The sequence below is a fragment of the Phodopus roborovskii genome, unplaced genomic scaffold, assembly GCF_943737965.1.
Source record: "Phodopus roborovskii unplaced genomic scaffold, PHOROB, whole genome shotgun sequence".
NCBI classification, from domain to species: domain Eukaryota; kingdom Metazoa; phylum Chordata; class Mammalia; order Rodentia; family Cricetidae; genus Phodopus; species Phodopus roborovskii.
Window position 1 is genome coordinate 2031082 of NW_026125278.1, and position 23725 is coordinate 2054806.

The window sequence follows — 23725 nt, forward strand, 5'->3', positions numbered from 1 at the left end:
ATCTACAATAGTGTCTTGCCTGTAATATAGTACAGTGGTGACACAGAGCTTGAGGGAGTAACCGACCACTATCTGATTTGACCTAAGGTCCGCTTCCCAAAATGAAACCCATAACTGCTTGGGTGACCAAGAACCAGAGACCGGACAGCCCAGAGAACCTAGAGTAAAACCAATTACTGTTCTATACTCTCTTCTCCGAAAGCAGCAATAAAATGATACCTGATGACTTTCAGCTATACTCATAGATGAATGCCTTGCTCAGTCATCATCATAAAAGCTTCCTCCTGCAGCGAATAGAAGCAAACACAGAGACCCATTGCCAGAAATTATGTAGAGAGTGAGAGACTTTGGAATAGTCAGCCCTAAATGGCCGTCTCCATCAAATCCCTCCTCTCAGAGCCCAGAAACACTGTCAAAGATAAGGCAGAAAAGAGTATAAGAGTCAGAGGGGATGGAGGACACAAAATAAAAAAAATGTTCCCTTGAGGCTGAAGAGATGGCTCAGAGGTTAAGAGCACTGGCCGTTCTTCCAGAGGACTCTGGTTCAATTTTCTGGACCCACATGGCAGTTCACAACTGTCTGTAACTCTGGTTCCAGGGGATACCACACTCTGGCACAGAAATTCATTCAGGCAAAAGACCAGTGCACAAAAAAAGTACCATTAAGAATATTAAAAATGTTTTAAAAAGAAAGAAAACAAGCCTTGTAGTGAGATGTTTACTTTGTTCACACCTGTGGCACTGACCACACCTATTGGGGGTGGGAGTGGGGGCAGATGTGACCTGGGGGAAGGAGGTCTGGGGAAGGGACCCCAAGAGCTCTCTTGCTGGCAGTGTGGGGACAGAGGAGCATCCGGAGGCATCCTTGGGACCAGGAGCCTGCTGGTGTTCACATCTGTCTCTGTTGTAGGTTATTTCTCCCTGGATAAACATCTATTCAGCCTGTTTTCTCTGATCCTAATTAAACCACGATAAGGCCTTCTTAATCAACACGATCAATGCATATATGAACTCATAGAAACGGAGGCAAGCATGCATAGAACCTGTACAGGGCCTTCATGGGTTTGCCCCCAGTGGGGTCCCAGAACTGAAAGGAGATGTAGAAACACCTGTATCCATAACCCAAAATCAACCTCCAGTTGATAACCACTTACAAATGAAAATTTAGTTTTCTTCAAGAGAGTTTCATTGGGGAAATAAACTACTTCATCTTGTTGGCTGAACCTTAAGTCATTATCTGAGGGGGTGAATATGGATGGATGGAGAGGTGGGGAGGAACTCGGAGAAGGAGTAGGGGGAAGGTAAATGGTGGTCAGGATTGTGTGTATGTGTGTGTGTGTGTGTGTGTGTGTGCGTGTGTGTGTGTGACACACAATTAGAGATAGTGAGAAAAAAATCTATTTTCAATAAGAGTAAAATAATTAAAAGTAATCCATTACTTTTTTATATGGTGGGCACTGTCTGCCAGCCTATGGATGTGCAGCAACAATGTGTCTACCCCACTACCTGCTGTCCAGAAGGCCTGCCAGAAGCTACCACTAATACTAGTATTAGTGGCCTTTTGGCCATATCAGAAATTCCCACATGAAATGCATTTGTCCACACGTGCCTGTTATGCCTATTACATTACATTTGAATATGGCTTTGTCTTCTTGGTTTGGTATTACTGGACATTCACCATATTCCCAGGAGGATGAATCTGGAACTAAACAGGCAGCAGAAAATGTAAATGATTTACCTTTGGTAGATGGAGAGATGGACACTGACATTCCTTAAACAGAATTATGTTGGAAGGATTTCCTCAAGGAGGAGTTTCATCTTCATACACTCTCTTAGCACACAGCAGAAACTGGCCAGTGTTACTGCTATCTCCATTTCTGGCTTCTGCTTCGGGCTTTGTTTCTCCTGGATCCCTAGCTAGAGATATTTCTATTCTCCAGGGCTATGGAGATGTGACCCTTTGGTTCCCTTAATGCTTTGTTCTCCTACTGTGGAAAAACTAAGAGCATTAATTAATCTAGCCAAATAATTTGTAAAAGCTATGAAGGTGTGATGCACAGTCCACATCACCAGCAAGTCATTGCTAAACTTCTGTCTCTAACTGATTGACGTCACTAAGAGGCTGTGTGTAGACGCCCACCAGCATCACTGTAGTAGGGTATAAACCCTCTCCCATTCCTGATCAAAAACTTCTGATGTTTATAGTGTAAAATGTTTCTATCCATGTGAAATAAAATTCAATTCTGAAGAATTTTTCATATGGTGTGTGTGTGTGTGTGTGTGTGTGTGTGTGTGTATGATGTGGACATGCAGGACACTTTTGCCATCTGGCTTCACCTTCCACCTTGCTTGAGACAGGGTTTCTTATTTTTCTATTGCTTACTGTTGCCTAACCCAGGATATTTGAGCAGGGTATCTGAGGCTCTTTGAGCCACTATGGATTCTCTTTTTACATTGTCCCTGACAACCATCATTATGGCTCTCCAGCACTTCATGCTTGTTTCTTCTTATTCACTTGTGCTGAGGAATCAGATGTCAAGGTTCCTTGAGTAACCTTTCTGCTCCCCATTGTTTGATATCAAGGAATCTGGTTAGAGAAACACCCCACGTCACATTGAGTCACCCACATATGGCTTCAACTACATATGATTTCACCACGTAAGGAAGCTCTCTGAAGTCTCAGGAGGGCTTCCATGTGAAACATAGGGAGTAGGACGTGAACGCTGGTCATAAAGTGATACTTGGGTCAGTTCCCCTTGGAGTAGGGAGAACAAAAGCAGAAGGTTCTGGCCCTGAAACAGGGCACAGCTGGCCTGAGCGCTGGAGCCTTCATTCATAGTGCCCTGCTCATTTAAGAGTATGGAGCCTTGTTTCCTCTCCTAACTCTCTCTTACCCCAGCCCCCACTGACCATCGGTCCTCCTCACTTTCCTGCTATGACATCCAATTTTCCTTGATTCAGGAATCAGGGCTTGCTCTGCTGAGTCACCAATTCTCACAGAAGTTCTCTCAAATTAAGGCGATTGACAAACTCTCTAAAGGCACCCGAATCTACCATATTGAATCCACTGCACAGTGCTTACTGTCGCATATTTGAAGCAAATTGCTATTGTATAAAATTTAAAGTTGCCCAGCTTCAACCTGCTATAGATATTACATTATATCTAATTTATTTGTAAGAGCAAGCATGCCCTTCTTATTTTGTTCAATAACTCTGTCATAACCTTGGTTCCTATCTAAGTCTGCGTGCTAGCACAATCCTCGATTCTAAGCAACCTCTGCTAGCTAAACTGTTGGTGTAATTCACCTGTGCCCAGCTAAACCCTAATACAAGAGCTTTGTACATAATTTCTACTTAATACATATCAGTGTACCAAGTGAAAAATACATGGATTTGTCTCCAGAAATGGATTATTTATTTTAATCACGCAATTGTTATGAACATGTGCTGCTATAATTATAAAAACAATTAATATCCACTGAGGGTAAATTTATAGTAAAGAAAAAAGAGAGTAATTAGAGTCAGAGAGACAGCTCAGCAGACAAAGGTGCCTGCCATCAAGCCACATGACATAACATCCATGTCTATGGTCCATGTGGTAGGTGGAAAGAACTTGCATTTACAGGTTGTCCTCTGATTTCTACATGCGTACTGTGGTACATGGGCATTCCCACATCAACCTGTGTCCACATGAGCTCAAATGTGCACATAAGCACACACAACAAAAATAATTCTTAAGATTGCAAAAAAAAAAAAAAAAAAAAGGAGGTTGGATGTCATTTCTCAAGACCCATCCATTGTGTTTGAAACAAGTTCTCTCTTTGGGGCCTTACTGATTAGACTAGACTGTCCAGTCAGGAAACTCCAGGGAGCCCTCTATATCCATATCTCCAGCATGGGATACCCAGCCTGCACCATTCTGTCCAGATGTTTTGGTAATTGTTCAAGACTGAATTCAAGTTCTCATGCTAGCATAGCAAGCACTTTACCAGATAGGTTATCTCTGAAGCTTCATCTCTCTTTCTTCCATTCTTTTTTAATTGAAACAGTGGTTCTTAAGGCCTTGGAAGGATAATAATATATATGAAAAAAGTAAATGAAGCCAGGTGGTGGTGGCACATGCTTTTAATCACAGCTCATGGGAGGTAGAAGCAGGTAGATTTCTGAGTTCAAGGCAAGCCTGGAATACAGTGTGAGTTCCAGGACAGCCTGTCTCAAAAAACAACCAAACAAAACAAAATGGTAAATATGTAATTTAATGTTTTTTTTCCAGAATATTTTAATTGGTCTGTTACTAAAGTAAAAAACTCAAAAACTTCTTAGCCTATAGTAAATTACCTTCAGCAAGCATTAGAGACACATGTATAGGTTTTCGTAGTTGAAGATTGATAGCTCACTCACAAATCAGATATTATAGACCATCAAACGAGGTCAAATCATCTCTATTTGGATTTTTCAAGTAGATCTTGGAACTTAGGATGAAGACACTCTCTTCAACTGTGTGCCACGAGTCTCTTACCTGGGAAGTGGACAAAGACAGAAACACAGGTCTGAGTCTAAGCAGGCTGTCCCTGTGGTTATCAGCAACAATGTGACATGCATGAAGCCAATGATACTCAGCTGAGGGTGGCTGAGCAGCAAAGACACCATTCCCTGAGTGATTAATGACTAAACTACATTCACAACTGTACTTTAATATCGTGTGGGCTTTCCTTAGAATTGCTCTGGTTCCCACCCACTCAGATCAATCTTTCCCTCTGTTCCCAGAATGCACACAAACTTTAACTGTTGTTTGTTCTGTGTACACAGCCTGTTCCCTGGGAAGCTAGAGATCACAAAGGGCAGGAATGCTTCCATTCATATGCAGAGAAACGAAAGTATGTGTTCAGTGGAGGAAAAAAAAATGATTGAAGGGTGTGAACCTTTTGTGTGGGACAGTCTCCTAATGGACAGACACGCAAGATTTTAAGGGGAGTATTTGTTTTCTTTACCCCCTCTCTTTTTTTAAATCATACACATTGCATATAATACTATAGAAAAGGAAAATACAAATTCTGAAAAGTAGGTGCACCTGTCAACTAAAGTGCTGCATAAATAATGACAACTAAGGAACAAGCAGTTCAAATCTTCTCTATTTATTCCATGTGCACAAGTCCCTTAAGTAAATGGTGAAATCTGCACAAAGAACTGTTCTTTAGAGATCCTTGGGTGTGCGTTGTTTATGGGAAGTCCTTCCAGTGTCTGATTTGGAAGAAGATAAAGGAACTACTTCCTGACATTGGCATCTATTCTGAATTTCTTCTTTGTCAACAATCAGAATCACACCTTCTGGTACTTAAGGAATTTTGTATTCTCTGATTTGCCTCATTTGGAAAGATTCTCTACACTATCCCAGAAACTTTCCCAAACAAAGCAAGGCAGAAGTGAGAACTAGCCACCTGGAAGAGTGAACGGATAGGGGATATATTCCTCTGTTTGGAAGAGAGACAGAAATGTTTCTAGGCAGGTTTGACTGCAGTAATATTACACAATAAAACTCCAAATATGTTAACGGATTGTGAAAGGTGATGCATATTTCTTTCTTCATATAATTCAATTAACGGCAGAAACTATATACTAGGTTTCAGGTTAGATTCAAGTGTAAGCTTTGTGTCCATTTCTTTTGTGATCTGCTGAATGGAGCAACTTGTATATGAGCTTTTCATTTCTCATGGTGGGGTACAAATCAGAAAAAGCAGGAATAGTAAGAATCTGAAATGTCTTTAAGATCTCCTGAGCATATTGGGAGCAGGAGGTCAATGAGTGGAGATGGAGCTAGGAGAAAGAGAAGGGGAGAAGAGGAGATCACGTGGAACTAGGAAGATTGAGTCAGGGGAGAAATAGATGAGAGAGGAGAGAGAGAAAGAGACCATAAAAGAGGGAGCCATTATAGGTTTCAAGAGAAAACTAACTCTTGAGAAATGTTCAGAGACCTACAAGACTGACCCCAACTAACAATTTAAGCAACAGTGGAAAGGCTACAGTAATGCCCTACCTGGAAAATGAGATTGACGACTAACTTATCCACCATCATAGAGTCCTCATCTAGTAGCTGGTGGAAACAGAAGCAGACACCCACAGCTAAACACTGAACCAAACTGGAATCCAAATGCAGAGAGGGAGGACAAGACCAGGCTACAGAAACCCACAGAGACAGCTGACCTGAACAAGGAGGAGCTAAAGGCCCCTGACTGATAGCTGGGAAGCCAGCATTGGACTGACTCAGACCCCCTGAACTTGGGTCTCAGTTAGAAGGCCTGGGCAGTCTAAGGGACCTCAGACAGTGGAACCAGGGTGTATCCCTGGTGCACAAAAGTACTTTGGGAACACATCCCCCATGGAGGGATACTCCCTTAACCCAGAGGCAGGAGGGAGAGCCTAGACCCTACTTCAAATGACTTGACTGATTTAGGTGTCCCCTCCAGGAAGGCCTCACCCTACATGTAGAGTGGGGGGCGTGGGATAGGAGGGTGGTTGGGGGCCTTGGGAGGGTGGAAGAGAGGTAGGGAGGGAAGGAGGGATGGAGAAGGAACTGGGATCGATATATAAAATAAGAAAAATATTACATTTTAAAAAAAGAATTCCGTACCTTCCACTCACAATTTATTTACCTAACCAGTCACATGCCTATTTTGCTAATCTACTAGGAAGATGTAGAACTGTGAGCATAAACAAATACTCATATTTATTACATAAGGACTACAACTGAGTCAGCAGTAGGGATAGTTGATGACAATATAAATACAGTTAATAATAAAACTAGTATCTGTTGTGGCTCTTCTGGGACCCTATTAACTGTTAAGCCAGTCTGGTTGTAGCCTGTTTTTAATGTCACATGTATAATACCTAGATGCCTATGGTAATCACTTTTTATTATTGAATATTTAGGCGAGGCACTGATGTACTAGACCGCTCAGTCAAGGGGATGGAGCGTTGAAGATGTTCTCACTAATGCCTGTATATGGAGGACTGGTTTCCTCTCTATTGAAAATTTAAATTGTTTCCAAGATACCCTCCTCTCTACCACAGGAAAGATGTCCTTTTGATCACCATCTAGGTCTGCTTTGGCCACATAACCGTGAGATACTGTTTAGATTTCCAGAATCCATGTGAAATCTCTAAACATGATTTTATGGTGAGATAGGAGGCAGACAGGGGGAATCCTTGTAATCTCACAGGCTGTCCAGCTTGCATATGAAGTATCGAACATGAATTTTTCTTAAATGAATAAAGAGGTCCTACACATGAAGAAGCATGGGCGATATAGCATGCATGTACCCAAAATCTCATGTAGCCCACAAAAGCCTCAAGCTTACTACATAGCCTTGTGTGGTGATAGATTGTTTATGATTTATTAAAGCTTGCCTGGGGATTCAGAAAGCCAAGTCAACCACAAGCTATAGAAGCCAGGCACACACCTTTAATCTCAGCAGTCAGAAGCTAGGAGGTGGTGGCACACCCCTTTAATCCTAGGACTCAGGATTAAGAGGTAGATGGATCTCTGTGAGCCCAAGGCTACCCAGATCTACACAAGAGTGAATCAGTCTAAAAGAGAATTATAGCTCACACCTTTAATCCCAGCACCAGGGAAGTGTGTAAGACAGAAGCAAGGTCTCAGAGAGACATTCATTCTCCAGCTGTGCTGAGGAGAGGTTAGAGTCTGAGACTTGGTGAGAGCTGGTAGAGACAGGATCAGCCCATTCAAGTCGATAGAGCTAAGAAGCTAGTGGTCCACTGCTTTGCTCTTGTGAACTTCAGCTTGAAGTTTGAACCCCAACATCAGTCTCTGGGCCATTTATTTTATTATGTTACAGCCTTGTGCTCCTGATTCATAGTCCCAACCTTCAACTATGTACATACATCACTATGCCCAGCGCACATACACAATATTTGAAGTAATTTGTGAAAAAGGAATGGTCCTTAGAATAGGATTTTTTACTTGTGGCTTTATGTCAGAGCTCAAAAGAGTTTAGTATTGGGGGATTTGAAGTTTTGGGTTTGTAGATTAGGGATACTCAAGTTCATCGGACAAGTCACCAGGGAAAACACAGTAGTCTGGGAAGTTCCCAGAAATCCAGGAGAAGCACACTGGGAACTTCTTGTGAGTCAGGCAGGGAAGGAACAACCCAGTGTTGTTAGCTTTCACACTGAATCACATGTTCTTCTTCCCAAGCAAGCAAACCACACTGGGGATACCAGCTGTGTTTACATTCTCACCATTGTTTATGATGGAAACTTCAGTTAAAGAACTGAACAGGGAGCTGAGAGCAGATAAGCATTTTAAAGAAATTGAAGACTTTTTTTTTTTTCAATAATAAGGCGAAAATACCCAGGGCTTGGGTTTGAATATTCATCTTTGTCTCCCTGAACAAAGCAGGTTCACGGTCAGGATGTAGCTTCAGTTTCTATTTCCCTTGCCCCCTGGTACATGCAGGAAGGGCTGCTCTGCTAGGCGAAATCCAGCCATCTGTGTTGGCAAGGACACACAGCCAGCCTGGGTTTGGGCTGTTTCATGTTGGTGCTGCTCTCCCCTGCTCCATCTGAGAGGGGTCATCTCACCTGTTCTGAAATGTGTGGAGGGGAAGGAGGAGGCTGCACTGAAGACACAGCTGTCTAAATCTAAGACACCAAGGGATCCAGAGCACGAAATGGCAGTCACTGATTGGCAGTGCTCTCTGGGGAGTACCACAGACAAACTCTGATGCTGTTTTCTCCTGTTTAGCAGCAATGATGGGACATGCTCCCTGTAAAGGAACAGCAGTCTTCCCACACAATTTCTTTCCTTTCTAAATGGGACTAACAAGGGTTTGGAGTAGGCAGTTCCCAACAGTGAATGAAATCCAATTATCAAATTAAAAAAAAAAAATAGCGTAAAGGGATTGAGGATGTGCTCTGTTGTTGGAGTCCTTGCGTAGCACACAGAGACCTGGCTCTAATTCTCAGCCCTCCATGCAATCACCTGGGATGGTTTATGCCTGTAATCCCAACACTTGGAAAGTGGGGGCAGAAGGCTCAGGAGTTCAAAGCCATTCTTTCACCTCTTCCAGGTTGGAGGACAGTTTGGGCTTATAAGACCTGGTCTCTCTCAACATCAATCCAGCCACATTGAACCTCTTAGAAGAGAAAGTAGGAGGTACACTTGAACAAATTGGTATAGGAGACTGCTTCCTGAACATAACTCCAGGGGCACAGACACTGAGAGAAACAATTAATAAATGGGATCTCTTCAAACTTAGAAGCTTCTCTAAGGCAAAGGACACAGTGGACAAGACCAAACGGCAGCCCACAGACTGGGAAAAGATTTTCACCAATCCTATATCCAACAAAGGGCTGATCTCCAAAATATACAAAGAACTCAAGAAACTAGTCAACAAAACACCAAATAATCCTATTAAAAAATGGGGTACAGAACTGAAGAAAGAATTCTCAATAGAGGAAATAAAAAAAGGCTAAAAGACACTTAAGAAAGTGTTCCACATCCTTAGCTATCAGGGAAATGCAAATCAAAACAACTTTGAGATACCATCTTACTCCTGCTGTAATGGCTAAAATTAGAAACACCGATGATGATTCATGTTGGAGAGGATATGGAGAAAGGGAAACACTCCTCCACTGCTGGTGGGAGTGCAAACTCATACAGCCATTTTGGAGATCAGTATGGCGGTTCCTCAGGAAAATGGGAATTAGTTTACCACAGGACCCGGCAATTCCCCTCTTAGGCATATACCCAAAGGATCCACATCCATGCAGCAAAGACATCTGTTCAACTATGTTCATAGCAGCACTATTTGTAATAGCAAGAACCTGGAAGCAACCTAGATGCCCCTCAATTGAAGAATGGTTAATGAAGATGTGGCACATCTACACAATGGAATACTACTCTGCAGAAAAAAAATAATGGTATCTTGAAATTTGCAGGCAAGTGGATGGCACTTGAAGAAACCATCCTGAATGAGGTAACTCAGTCACAAAAAGAGGAACACAGTATGTACTCACTCATATATGGATTTTAGACCTAGATCAAAGGATCACCAGCCTGTAATTCACACCACCAGAGGAACTAGGATACAAGGTGTATTCTAAGAGATTCATATAAAGTCCCTCACAGAACTTGGAATGGACAAGTCCCCCAGAGCTCAGGGGAAGTGGGGGGGGCAGTGAATGAAGAGAGAAGTAGGAGAAAACAAGGGGGAGGAAAGGAAAACATGTGCGACCAGGAAGATTGAGCCTGGTTAGGAATAGAAGACAGGAAAGAGAGAGAGAGAGAGAGAGAGAGAGAGACAGAGACAGAGAGAGAGGACATAAAAGAGGGAGCCAATATTGGTTTGAAGATAAAATTGAACACAAAGAAAGGTCTAGAGAACTACAAGACTGCTCCCAACTAACAATTTGAGCCGTGGAAAGGCTATCATAAATGCCCTTCCCGGAGAGTGAGAGCAACAACTAACTTATCCATGGAGCCCTCAACTAATGCCTGTTGGAAACAGAAGCAATCACCCATACATAAACACCGAGTCAAAGCAGAACCCAGATGCAGATGGAGAGGACAAGACCATGCGGCAGAAACACACACAGATAGCTTACCTGAACAAGGAGGAGCTATCAGCCACTAGACTGATAGCTGGGAAGCCAGCATGGGACTGACTCAGGCCCCCCTGAATATGGATCTCAGCCAGAAGGACTGAGCAGTCTAAGGGACCTCAGACAGTGGAGCCAGGATGTATCCCTGGTGTACAAAAGGACTTTGCGAACACATCCCCCATGGAGGGATAACTGCTTTAATCTAGAGACAGGAGAGAAGCCCTAGTCCCTACTTCACATGACCTGTCAGATCTACATGACCCCAACTGGATGGCATTCCCCTACATATGGAATTGGGGGGATGGGAGGGGAGGGTGGTTAGAGTGCATGGGAGAGGGCAGAGAGGGTAAAAGGGAGGGAAGGAGGGAAGGAGGAAGGGAGGGAGTGAGGGAGGTTGGGAGGGAGGGAGAGGGAACTGGGATCGACATGTAAAACAATAAATTAAATTAAAACAAAAAATTCTTTGACTCCAAAATTTAAGTTCAAGGACAAGTTACTGGGGAAAAGGATTTCTATATTTTGTTTCCACAGAAAATGAAAAGATGTGGATTCCTTCCAGACTAATGTGGTTTGATCAAGCAGACCACCTGAAACAGAGTACCAGGTGATCCTACATTCAAAACAGCTGGACAAAGCAGCCTTACAGACTACAGCCAGGATTTCTGAATCTTCTTCGAATCCCCCATGACAGCGCCCCTTACCAGAAGTAAGTAGTTTGGAGAGAACAACGCCCAGATTCCCAAATATTGTCTATAAATGTTTGTTTTCATTTAAATGGACTTTGATATATATATATATATATATATATATATATATATGTATAGTATCTTATAAAACAAACAAACAACAATGTAACCTACCACCCTAATAAAAAATAAGAAATCAATTTTCCTCTAACATATAGCAACTAAATAAAAGGGATCCCTCCCCAGAACCCAGTAGCTATTTTCAAAGCATAGCAGTAACTTACACTGCGTTTCTCTTCACCAAAGCCCAAGCCTGTCTCTGGGAGCCCCATTCTGAATCACGGACTCTTTCTTAGATGCTAGCTGGTCCTGATCCATACCTACACATTTACAAGCCAGTGCATGGAGTTTCTACTAGGTTTGTGTTGCACAAAAAGACAAAAAGTGGGGTGTAACCTGAAAAGGGTGCATCAGTAATGTGACACATGCATAATTTTTTCCAATGTTTGCTTTTCTTTGTTTCTTTGAGACAGGGCGAGGAAGTCACTATCTTGTCCAGTCCAGGCTGAACTTGAACTCCTGGCAGTCCTCTTGCTTGAGCCTCCTGCCTGCTAGGCTTGCAGGTGTGAACCACTGCTTCTGGTTTAATTTTATCTGATTTAAGTGGTGTGGAGTGAACAGAGCAATGCTCAGTCTGTGAGATGAAGCCTCATGGTAACTTCAGAAAGTCCAGAGGAATCTGGGAAAAACTCAGCTCAGCTCAGGTCAGAAACTCGTTAATTTTGCTCAGTCCCTTCTGTCGACTGATCTGGAAAGGAGAGTGGTTTCGATTTCTGTTCCCTTTGTCTCAGTTGTTATTTTGCAACTTCTAACAGTGGGTGTTCCAAGCAGCCTGGAGCAGGGGGGAGCCCAGCGCATTGAGCGCCAGCGCCAGCGAATGAGCCTAATCAGCTGAGAACTCCCTGCTGCCATCCCTGCTGCTAGACAACTCAGGGTGAGTCTGTCTTCAGGCATTCCTCTGAACAGACCCCATGGGAGAAATCCCAGGGCTCACTCTACTGTTGGCTTGCAGACTCTCACTTGTGAGCTAGCAAGGGCAAGCCTTATGGATCAGTAGTTGACTCCATCGTGTGCAGCCTGCTGCAGAGTGCCTCCTGGGGTCCCAAGGGTATATGAGCTGTTTTTATCAGACCTTTACTTCTCGGCTTGGGAGAAATGAGTATGTCTCATTTTTGGTGGGTGGATGTTGGGAAAGAAGCCCTGTGTGGGACCCAGGAGCCAAACCCAACATTCCTGTAGCAGTTCTCTGGTGAGGAAGTTTCTCCCAGTTTCCTTCCTCGTGCCCTCACCGCTTTCCTGAAGGTAGACATCTGTTCTCAAAGATGTCACCAAGAGGCTTCATTTTATTCTGGTGGAGTCGGTTCCTGTTTACATATATCTGAATCCATGCCCTTACGTCATTCTCTACTTATTTTCTTCTAAAAATTGTGTGTGTGTGTGTGTGTGTGTGTGTGTGTGTGTGTGTGTTCATTCTGTGCTATTATCTGTCCCATTTGAATAGAGACCCACCAAGGCAAGAATTTGCAAACATTCTGTTGACTTCTTGATAATAGCGACCTACCTAAGGCAGTGGCCAAGACACAGTCAGCACTCAGTAAACTTCACATACTGAGTGAGGCTTCAAATTCTTTCACAATGCCAGGAAGTCTTCCTCCCTGCTTTGCGAGTTTATCGTGTGTATTTTGCTCCACTTTCTACAAAACCCGAGTGCTTTTCTCACTTTATTCTTTAAAGAGCCAGGCAGTCCTTTTCATAGTTCAGATGGGAATTGTAAGATACGGTATTTTAAGCACTGTAACAGGCTCATTTGTTTTTACCTTTAGAAACACATGGGAGTTGATATATGTGTTGCACAAACAAATAAATAAATAACAGGAGATGACCTTGAGACCATGCATTTCAATGAGTGACTGTTCTGAGTTACAGGGTGCCATGGCAACTCAGCCAACCATGGAGGCACCAATTTGTCTGGTGCAAAACTGGAAAGAGCAGCTGATGCTAAATCCAGAGGCTATAAAGATTCTTGAGAAGATATCTCAGCCTCTGGTGGTGGTGGCTATTGTCGGCTTATATCGTACAGGGAAATCCTACCTCATGAACCGTCTCGCAGGACAGAACCATGGTGAGTTCCTCTGGATGTGTGGAGACCATTGCCTTGGACTGTGGTAGGTAGGTGGGCTGAGCACACCTTTGGAGGCTCATCCCTCTCACGAATGAAAAGCCCTCATTCTTATCAAGTTTATAATGTTTAACCCACTGGAAAAGATCATATGCTTCTAGTGTGATTACCCCTCAACTTCATCAAAAGATCCACCGCAGTATCCCTCTTCACCCCTCTACTCCGGTCTGATCAGTAGCTGAACTCCTGCAAGCGTCCTATTCTTCCTGTACCTTTGTCCAAACCTTAAGAACATTCTGAGTACAAATATTGTTTCACCTATTAAAAGCCAGATGGGTTGAAGAAGGATGTTCAGTAGGGTCCTTATACAGTCAACATCTGAACTGGACTGTCATCCAGTCTCTGGGGATTTGGTTTTTTATTTCATGATAAACCTGTTTAAAAAAACTTTACTGTGTTATTTTACTATATTGTGTTACATATGAACATTTTTACGTATGGATATGTTTGAGCAGATACCCCCCCCCATAATCTTTCCTTTTCTCCTGACTCCCCTCCCTCCCACTAGTCAACTTCATTCCTCATATTTTCACTCCCACGTTCATGTCATCCTTACACATATGATTTGGGGTATCTGCCTAAATAAGGACCCACAAATGAGAGAAAACACCATTATTTGTCTTTCTGAGGAAACAGCAAAGCTTTTTATGAATTATTGACAATGAAGTTAGTGAATATATAGTGAGCATCCACACCGACACCCAGATCAAGAAATAAAACCTGAGTAACCATGGGAACCCCAATCATACCCTCACATACTCCCCGAAGCACCTTAACACCTTCATTTACAGGGAACACATTCATTCTTTCTTTGTGTGTAGGGGAATATATGAGTTTGAGTGTTGTACAGGTATGTGTACAATGTGCATATTCACATGCCAGAGGAGGACACTGAGTGTCCTGTAGTTGTCACATGCATCCATAGTTTGTTTATAGCATGCTGTTGTCTGAGGATGCCATGTATCATTTATTCTTTTGTTGCTGATGAGCACTGGTGTTATTCCCAGCATTCTACACATCACCCCCAAACTGGGAGCATAGTATACATGTTTAATTTTTCTGACCTATGCACTGAAGAGCTGTTAAGCTATCTAACCCACAGTAAATAACGCTGTGGGTTAGATAGCTTAACAGGAATGTTCCAGTAGGAATTGATCTCTCCCTACTCTACAGGTAAAGAATAGTGTCAGTGTGAGGCAAAAAAAAAAAAAAAAAATATTGAAAGGAGCTACATTAAGGGAACTGTGACCCTAGGTGAGGAATAAGTCCCAGGCACACTATATATAGCTCACATGGTTAGAAGTGAAGAACACAATGCTTGCTAGGTGGCCATTTACTGCTGTTTGAGTGGTTGAACTCTACTAGAAATAAGAGGACACAGGAGTTTTAGATAAAAACACTGGAACTAATAAAATCTAAACTAATTCTACAACACAGTCCATTCTGAGGTGTTGGAAGAATGACCTTAGTAGAAGCCACAAGTGGTTCTTGGAGAGTCCATTACATGTGGACTAAATTCATGGTGTCCACTGCAATAAAAGCAAGCCTTTTTCTTGCTAAACATTCTCAGCATTCCATTATCCTTGGTCTTCATGCTGTGACCTTTTCCTGTTTTTGCTCTTCTCTTCAGGCTTTTCCTTGGGTTCCACAGTGCAGTCTGAAACCAAGGGCATCTGGATGTGGTGTGTGCCCCACCCCAGCAAGGCAACCCATACCCTGGTCCTTCTGGACACAGAGGGTCTTGGTGATATAGAAAAGGTAAGGTAAAATCTTATCTAATATAATGATTTCTATCTCTAAATTCACAGATTAACTTGGCCCCTCTATGTTCTTTTCTTCCTTGCTGTTTTTTGTTATTAATGATTTTGGCTCTCTTTCTGGCAGACATTGTTATTGTGCTTGCATTAATATGTTGACATGTTTATTTCCTATTGTACAAAGTCATCTTCCAGAAGGTTACTATATGGAGATTGATAGCCACAAAATGTGTCTCTGCAGTTTGTCAGAGGCACAATGAAGAGATGTACCTAACTGAATAGGGTTTGAGTCGGTAATCATGGCAAAATTTACAAAGGTGTGACTGCCTATTTATCACTGCCTACTGTGTTCCAGGCACTTAGGAAATGTTTTATACACTGCCAGTAGTTCTGGGGACCAAATCCAGGACCTTGTGCATGCATGCTTCCCACCACCTAGCTATATCCTAACTCTATCTTGATAGCTAAACAGGCTAATGCCCTGGAAGGGGGGGGGGTCAGCTTAAGTGTAAGTAATGAGGACTGAAGGTAGAATTATCTTCACATTTTGTTATTTCTCTCAGATTCACTAGTAATCTATCTGAAAGGGTAAAGGGACAATTGGATGAATGAATGAATGAATGAATGAATGAATGATTACTAGACTCTTAACTTTCTTGTCTTCATGTATCCTCCAGGGTGACTCAAAGAATGACTGCTGGATCTTCGCCCTGGCTGTGCTTCTAAGCAGCACCTTCGTCTACAACAGCATGAACATCATCAACCAGCAGGCCCTGGAACAGCTGCAGTATCCTTCCAGGGACGGAGCTGCCTTGTTTTGTTGAGTTTAGGAGGAAGGCAACTTACTGCTTCCTCTTTATTCTAAGTCAGCAAGCCTTGGTTCAGCTAGAGAGGACACAGAACAAAGGGGAAAAGCTTTAATAATTGATTCCACATGAGGCATTTAATTTCATATCCTTAAGATACAATCTCAGTTATGTGACCGAATTATCACAGCTAATCCGGGCAAAATCCAGCCCCAGAGAGGGTGAAGTAGAGGACTCTAGTGAGTTTGTGAGTTTCTTTCCAGACTTCGTCTGGGCTGTCCGGGATTTCGCTCTGGAGCTGAAGTTAGATGGACACGTCATCACAGCAGACGAATACCTGGAGAATGCCCTGAAGCTAATTCCAGGTATCAAAAGTGAGGGAATTTTCAACAGGGAAGGAAGTAGAATCAGCTAGACACTGCTCAGACTTGACGTACCTGTTTGAGGCTGGATTGAAACCCTTGATAATGGTCATGCCAATTGACAACTAGCATAAGTTTGACAATTATTACTTGAAAATATTCAGAGGCTAAGATTTAAACCCATTTTATCTTAGGACATGACATATCAAATAATTTTATACCCTTTAATATTATAAGCAAAAACAAACATAGGTGAGGATTACAATCAAGGCATCAAGATAGTGGTTTCCTAAGCTTCATTTTTTTATTTGTTAATATATATGTTCTTCATATATATGAGGAAAGTGGTTCACTAAATACATAAGTGAGAAAACCTAAAATCACAAGGAAATCTACTGACCTAATTTTAAAAATATTTCCTACTCAAATGTTTTACTAGCTCAAATAGTTATACCTTCCAGTGGATATATGTATATAAACTAATTATCTTGGAGTAAATGGCAATGGGTGAAGTAGATATATATCTCTACTAATGTGCAATATTTCATTTTTCACCAAAATTTCACCTTCTTGCCTTATGCAATATGCTGGAATGTTAACATTACAAGTTCATTACATGAATTATGTTTAGTGGGATAGTTAAGTACCTAAAATCAGTATTTTTTATTCATTTATCTATTATTTAGACAATTCTTCTTTTAAATAGCTATGTCACAGAGTCCTTGTGCAAAGTAATGTCTAGTCCTATATAATGACTAAGTAGTAAGGTCTCCAAACTCACTGGTTACTTTAAAGCTATTGGTACAGTCATTCAAATGTACTGAAACTTAAAAACAGTCTTGGAATGTTGTCAATGTTGTTTTCTAGCTCTTTCTTCAATGAATGGTCTTAGTCTCTCTCTCTCTCTCTCTCTCTCTCTCTCTCTCTCTCTCTCTCTCTCTCTCTCTCTCTCTCTCAGGAAACAATCCCAAAATCCAAAAATCCAACATGACCAGAGAATGTATCAGATATTTCTTTCCAGTACGGAGGTGCTTTGTTTTTGATCGGCCTACAACTGACAAAAGTTTATTATTCCAAATTGAGAAAGTTCCAGAAAACCAACTGGAATGGAATTTTCAGGTTGAATCCAAAAAATTCTGCTCCTACATCTTCACCAATGCAAAGACAAAGGCCTTGAGAGGGGGAGTCACTGTCACAGGAAATAGTGAGTATCTTTTGTCCCTCAAGCGCATCTCTGTGACTTAGAATATGTACTGAAGTGATGGTTCTTTTGTGGTCTTGAAAATTTGTATTTGCTTATGTAAAGGAGTATAGAGAAACAAATGTTTGAATCACCCATACATGTTCCATAGTTGGACTTTCTGTATATGTTTATTGAGGTCTAGCAAGTCTCACATAACTATTACTATAAAGATTGTTCAGGTGATTGGACAGAAATCTGCAAGATGACTTGGAGTCCCCTAGGAAGAGTGTCTCAGTTTGACTGTACAGATTATTTATGGCCTGACATCTGTCAGAACACAGCAGGCCAAGAATCCCATGCAATTTGAGAAACAAGTTTAAACATGCCAAGTTTCATAGACATCCTGCCTGTGTAACCAAACCATACTTTGCCTCCCCTCAGATTGATCCATACTTGGTGCCATGTTTGTATTCTGTCTTCAAATTTCTGATTCTTTTTCCATGATGGGACTTTAGTTTTCATTTGGAACTCAATCTCACAAGAGATGTAATTTGCTTTCTCCTTCCAAAATGCTTTTATTTTATTTATATGATGGAGTGTTTTTTGTTTGTTTGTTTTGTTTTTGGTTTTTTTTCCCCTCTAAGAAGCCTTGAAACCTTTTGGTTATAATCACTGATTATTTTTAGTGTATTGAATTTGAGAACTACAAAGGAAAGAAGCTCATTTTATTAAGTAGACATTGATTCCAAGAGGACGTGAAAAGAGGATGGAAGATATGGGAGAAGTAAGAGGAGAAGAGAAATTCAAGATAAATAGAGTTTGTTGCTTTTGCTAGTGCTAGGTCTCAAGTTTATAAAAAACAATTGGTGAGAACTTTCCAATTCATAACAATGTTTATCTCAGGACTGGGGACTCTGGTGAAGACCTACTTGGATGCCATCAATAGTGGGACTGTGCCTTGTTTGGAGAATGCAGTGATGACCCTAGCTCAGCGTGAGAACTCAGCAGCTGTGCAGAAGGCAGCTGACCACTACAGTCAGCAGATGGCCCAGCAACTGAGGCTCCCAACAGACACACTACAAGAGCTGCTGAATGTACATGCAGACTGTGAGAAGGAAGCGGTGGCTGTCTTCATGGAGCACTCCTTCAAGGATGATGAGCAAGAGTTCCAGCAGAAGCTGGTGGTAATATGCCTTAGCACTGGCCTTGCTTGATCCTTGCCCTTCTGATATAACCTTTAGGCTGCACTTTTTTTTTTTTTTTTTTTTTTTTTTTATCTCAAGGCTCAAGGTCTGAATCTTTCTCATTGGAATTTTTATGGGTAACCTGACTTTTTGGACTAGAGTTTTCCCGTTCTTGGAACAATAACCTTTCATTAGTTTTATTGCTATGAAACACACACTATTATGTGCTTAGAACTTTGAAACAGTATGTGTTTTATTGGCTCACAGTTCAAGAGAGAGAGATGAAGCAAGAGTGTGTGAGTCTTTGCTGTATACACAGCAACCAGAAAGTGTCGGATTGACTTATCTCTGCTGGGGGGGGGTAGGGGGGTATGGGGTAGGGGGGAGTAGGGAGGGAACTCTCCACTTACCAGCACCCCAAGGAATCACTGGATGCTTCTCTCTCTCTTTTTTTTTCTAGACATTCTGATTTATCTTCCTTTCACAGCCAGACAAACCCTGAATTTTGAAGGGATTGGGTGGCTAGGTCACTTTGTGTTATGAAATATAATGTTGCCATGGGATTACTATCCATCATATTCACTAGCCTAGGATGTTGAAAGCATTGACACCAAGAAACAACTCCAAGGGAATTAACATGACACAACAGACCAAGGACAGCTTCCCTGAGAATTTCTGTACTTTTGTTTATTTGAATTTGAGCCTTAAAGGACAAAAATCTCTTAGTTCATATTGAAGAAATTCATTAGGGTTATCACTTATGAGCTTAAATAAACACATAAAGAAAAAAAAGATTCATGTTCTAGCATTCTGACACTCAAGTAATCATTGGAAGAATTCATGAGGGTTCAAAACTCTCCTGAGAGTACACTTATCTCAACTTTGAAGAGTTGGTTTGTCAGCTACACCACCTCCATTCTCAGAGGAAATGAACTTGTATTTTCCAACTCGATTTAACAACTGCTGGATATGAAACAAAGGAAGTTGATAGATTTTTTTTGGAAGTCATCCAGAACTGACCAGATTGGGAATTTTGATCCTCTTCCTTTCCCAGTCCACTCTGAGATGGTCTCATTGCTTCATTCAGGACAACCACAGTGGCACCTTCTATCTTCCTTAGGGTTTGTATTGCTGTGAAGAGACACAATGATCATGGCAACTCTTATAAAGGGAAGCATTAAATGAAGGTTTCTTACAGTTTCAGAGGTTTAGTCCATAATGATCATGGTGAGAAGCATGGTAGCATGCAGGCAAACATGCTGCTGGAGAAGGAGCTGAGAGTTCTATATCCTGATCTGCAGGAAACAGGAAGTGAACTGTGATACTGTATGTAGCTTGAGCATAGAAGACCTCAAAGCCCACTTCCACAATGACACACTTCCTCCAAGAAGTCCATACCTATTCCAACAAGCCAGACTTCATAATAGTGCCCTAAGGGGGCATTTTCTTTCAAACCACCACACCCTATTTTAACAACTTAGTTCTGTCTTTCCCTACTCACCCGGCAGGTTGCCATTGAAGAATGGAAGGAAGCTTTCATGCAACAGAACGAAGCAGCATCTGTCAGTCACTGCCAGGCTGAGCTGGAGAAGCTTGCAGAACCCCTGAGAGAGAGTGTCTCAAGTGGAGCTTTTTCTCTTCCTGGTGGGCACAGCCTCTATTTAGAAGCCAGGAAGAAGGTTGAGCAAGGCTATGAGCAAGTGCCCAGGAAAGGAGTGAAGGTGAGGAATGACAGAAGCAATGCTTACAGAGTTCGGCTAATGTGGTAACTACACGGTACTGGTAGAAACAATCAAGGTGAAGATGAGTTCATGATTGGCAGACACTGAGCATTCAGGGTTAGGTACATAAATTTCTTTGATTATATTAATTATTTAGCAATATAGAATAATTAAAACATTATATGCCTTAAACTGGTACAATTGTGATTTGATAGTAATACCACAATAGAGCTGTATAAAAGAAACCTAAGAAAGCAGCCAGAAATACCAGTATAAGACATCTGAGATACAAAGTGATATGTCTGTATATGTTGTCTTTGCTATAAAGTCGGGAACACCCATGAAAGTAGGAAACAAAATATTCAAACATGGTAAATAAAATGCAGACTATATGTTTGTGGGATTGCACATAACTGTTGCTAGGGCTGTGACCTGGGACAGCAGGTATCACTGGCTCACTAACATCTCCCATCAGGGATCTGGGAAGCCTTCAAGGAGACTAAGGCAAGTGGGTTTTTGAATTTATGAAGAGCTTGTACATTTGTTATGGCCGTGGAATTAAAGAGACATTGTGTGACAGGACTCGAAAAAAAAGGTGTTTTATTAATCAATAAATACCTCAGCAGAAAACTAAATCTTTACCACCTGAATTATATTTTCTCTTCTTGGGTCCCCAGGCAAAAGAGATTCTGAAGAGCTTCCTACAGTCACAGGCTACTGTAGAGAACTCCATCCTTCAGTCAGACAAAGCCCTTACAGATGGACAGAGGGCCATAGCAGGTAGGGTAGAGGGTCCAACTGTTAGTGGTGTGGGTATGTTCTGCAAAGTCCTCTGACTGATGCATAGGTATTTCCTTCTGGAACAAGGAGCTTCCTCCTGCTGAGGATCATGACCTCTCCTAGATGTGCAAACAAGGGGTGTTGGTGTTGTGTTATATGTCCAGTCAATCGGTGCCTTTCCGTCGTGTTAGGAACCATGATGCTACTGGCCTGCTAATGGGTGTACTCAGAGGTTTCCCTAATGATCCCAGGAGAGTACAGCTACATTCTGAGTGTGATTTCTTCCCTCTCTCAAATATCTGTGGAGCAGCTGAGCGGACAAAGAAAGAGGTGGCTGAGAAGGAACGAGAGCTGCTGAGACAGAAACAGAAGAAGCAAGAGCAACTGATGGTAGCTCAAGAGAGAAGCTTCCGAGAAAACATCACTAAACTTCAGGAGAAGATGGAGAGGGAAAGGGAGATGCTTCTGAGAGAGCAGGAGAAGATGGTGGAGCACAAGCTGAAGGTGAGCGTGGATGGAGCTTGTTAGTGCCAGACAGTCATTCCCCAAGAAGGGAACTGTTAATTTCAAACATGTAACTTCAACTGGGAATGTTTCATCGAAGTTCACATGGGCCTTGCTGAAGCTATGAGCACCCAAGATCCCAGCATCTGTGTAGGGATAAACTTTTGAGTACATAAATGATGTCCCCAGGGTTCTGAGTTGCTATTTGTTGAGTTTCTAGGATGGTCTTTTCATATTACAGGTGACCCTTCCCATTAGTCTTTCAGATTCTAGGCTTAATCTTCAAAGAGACATGAGGTGGGCATATCTAGTGTGACTATATCAAATCTAGCCCAGGGTAAAACAGAGGAGGAGAATGGGGTTGGGAGGTGGTTCTGCCCACAAAGTTCTCATTGTGCATGCATGAGAAACAACTTTGGATCTTAAAAACCCATGGAAAATCAGGAAGAAGTGACATGTACCAGTGACCTTTGTGAATTTTGGGAAAAGACAGGTCTCCTGGGCTTTCTAGCTAGCCAGCCTTGTAGAATCAGCTGGCTATAGCATTGAGGAGAGACTTGATATTGAAAATTGGGCTATAGAATTGGCTCAGCTGTGAAGGACCCAGTTTTACTTCCCATCAAGACATGATACCCTAAATTGTCCAGAACTAGAATTTCAGGGGATTTGATACTCTCCTTTGATATCCATGAGAACCAGGCACAAACATGTACATGTAAGCAAATTACTCAAACATATAAAGTAAAAATACATACATAAAAAATACGGAGGAGGCAATTGAAGAAGATACATGACATCAACCTCTGTCCTTCATAGACATGTACAAACACATACATGTACATGCACTTACATACATCCTCACACATGAGTACACAAAGAGATATTAATTAATTAATAGAAAAATAAAATGGTACAATAAAATAAAGCATGACACAATCTCATAAGTTGCTGTATTAATTTCTATGCTGGTTTGATTCATCCTGTAAGTTTGAGTAAAATAAATTATTTGTCCCATCTTAGAGTATATAACCAGTGCTGTATACAAGGTCAGCACTCCAAATATTTCACCTTCCTTCTACAATTTCTTCTAAAGGGCGTGTGTGTGTGTGTGTGTGTGTGTGTGTGTGTGTGTGTGTGTGTGTGTAGGGACAAAACTCCATGGGAAAATGCTGAATAAACCTCCCTAATTATGTAGAAGCAATGGATATGTCTTAACTTATCAAAGACCCCTGTGAGGCAGTAGTGAAGCCAATAATGCACTTAAGCTAAAGTTGTTAAATACAAAATTCTACCTGCCAATCATGGAAGATTTTTTTCTTTACAGATCCAAGAAGAACTGCTTGCTGAAGGGTTCAGAAAGAAATCGGAAATGCTGCAGAATGAAATAAGTCAACTTAGAGAAGAGATGGAGAGAACTAGAGCAGAGTCCTCACTGTTTTCACACATCCTTGACACAGTTGGCAATGCGTTCCTTATGGTTTTGCCAGGAGCTGGCAAAATATGTGGTGCAGGGCTGAAAGTTCTCAGCTCACTTATGAAGTAGTCTGAGAGCTTGTGGGAAGGAATTTATATATTTAAAAAAAAAAGAGGCTTCTATTATTTTGATGGCACCCTATGCCTTATTCGTAAAATACATGTGCTACTTTAATAAATAATCAAAGAGACACCACCTATTAGGATTGAGGGTCAGTGTCAGTTCATTAGGAGTTAGTATGAAGTTCAAAAATACAAACCAAAGGCTCAAGAATGTAAGAGTGAGGTATCCATGAATTCCATCAAAATTCATTGACATAATTTATATAGCAAAGTGGGAAAACAATCTGAATACAGTGAAATTATTTCTAGAAAGGATGTAAGTCAAGAAGACAAATGGCCCAATGGAA

The 23725-nt window shown here is 41.7% G+C and overlaps 1 protein-coding gene and 1 pseudogene across 2 annotated transcripts; both read left to right on the plus strand.

Moving 5' to 3' along the window:
- Window positions 1-366: 366 nt before the first annotated feature.
- LOC127230587 (acyl-protein thioesterase 1-like) lies at window positions 367-2211 on the plus strand (annotated as a pseudogene).
- An 11081-nt stretch (window positions 2212-13292) lies between these two features.
- LOC127229477 (guanylate-binding protein 4) lies at window positions 13293-23413 on the plus strand. Of its 2 annotated transcripts, XM_051194589.1 has the most exons (10): window positions 13293-13488; window positions 15176-15303; window positions 15980-16089; window positions 16277-16473; window positions 17429-17674; window positions 18557-18837; window positions 20346-20558; window positions 21236-21338; window positions 21649-21842; window positions 23167-23413. In XM_051194589.1, exons 1-10 carry the CDS (start codon window positions 13299-13301, stop codon window positions 23383-23385), a joined length of 1881 nt encoding a protein of 626 aa, XP_051050546.1. In that variant the 5' UTR covers window positions 13293-13298; the 3' UTR covers window positions 23386-23413. The 2 variants fall into 2 exon arrangements, with proteins under 2 accessions (XP_051050546.1, XP_051050552.1); XM_051194595.1 differs by lacking the exon at window positions 20346-20558.
- Window positions 23414-23725: the final 312 nt, after the last annotated feature.

Coding starts and splice junctions, on each gene's coding strand:
- LOC127229477 (XM_051194589.1), top strand. CDS start 13,299: ATGGCAACTCAGCCAACCATGGAGGCACCAATTTGTCTGGTGCAAAAC. Junction 18,838..20,345: donor AGTTCCAGCAGAAGCTGGTG/GTAATATGCCTT, acceptor CTCACCCGGCAG/GTTGCCATTGAAGAATGGAA. Junction 21,339..21,648: donor TGGACAGAGGGCCATAGCAG/GTAGGGTAGAGG, acceptor TCTGTGGAGCAG/CTGAGCGGACAAAGAAAGAG.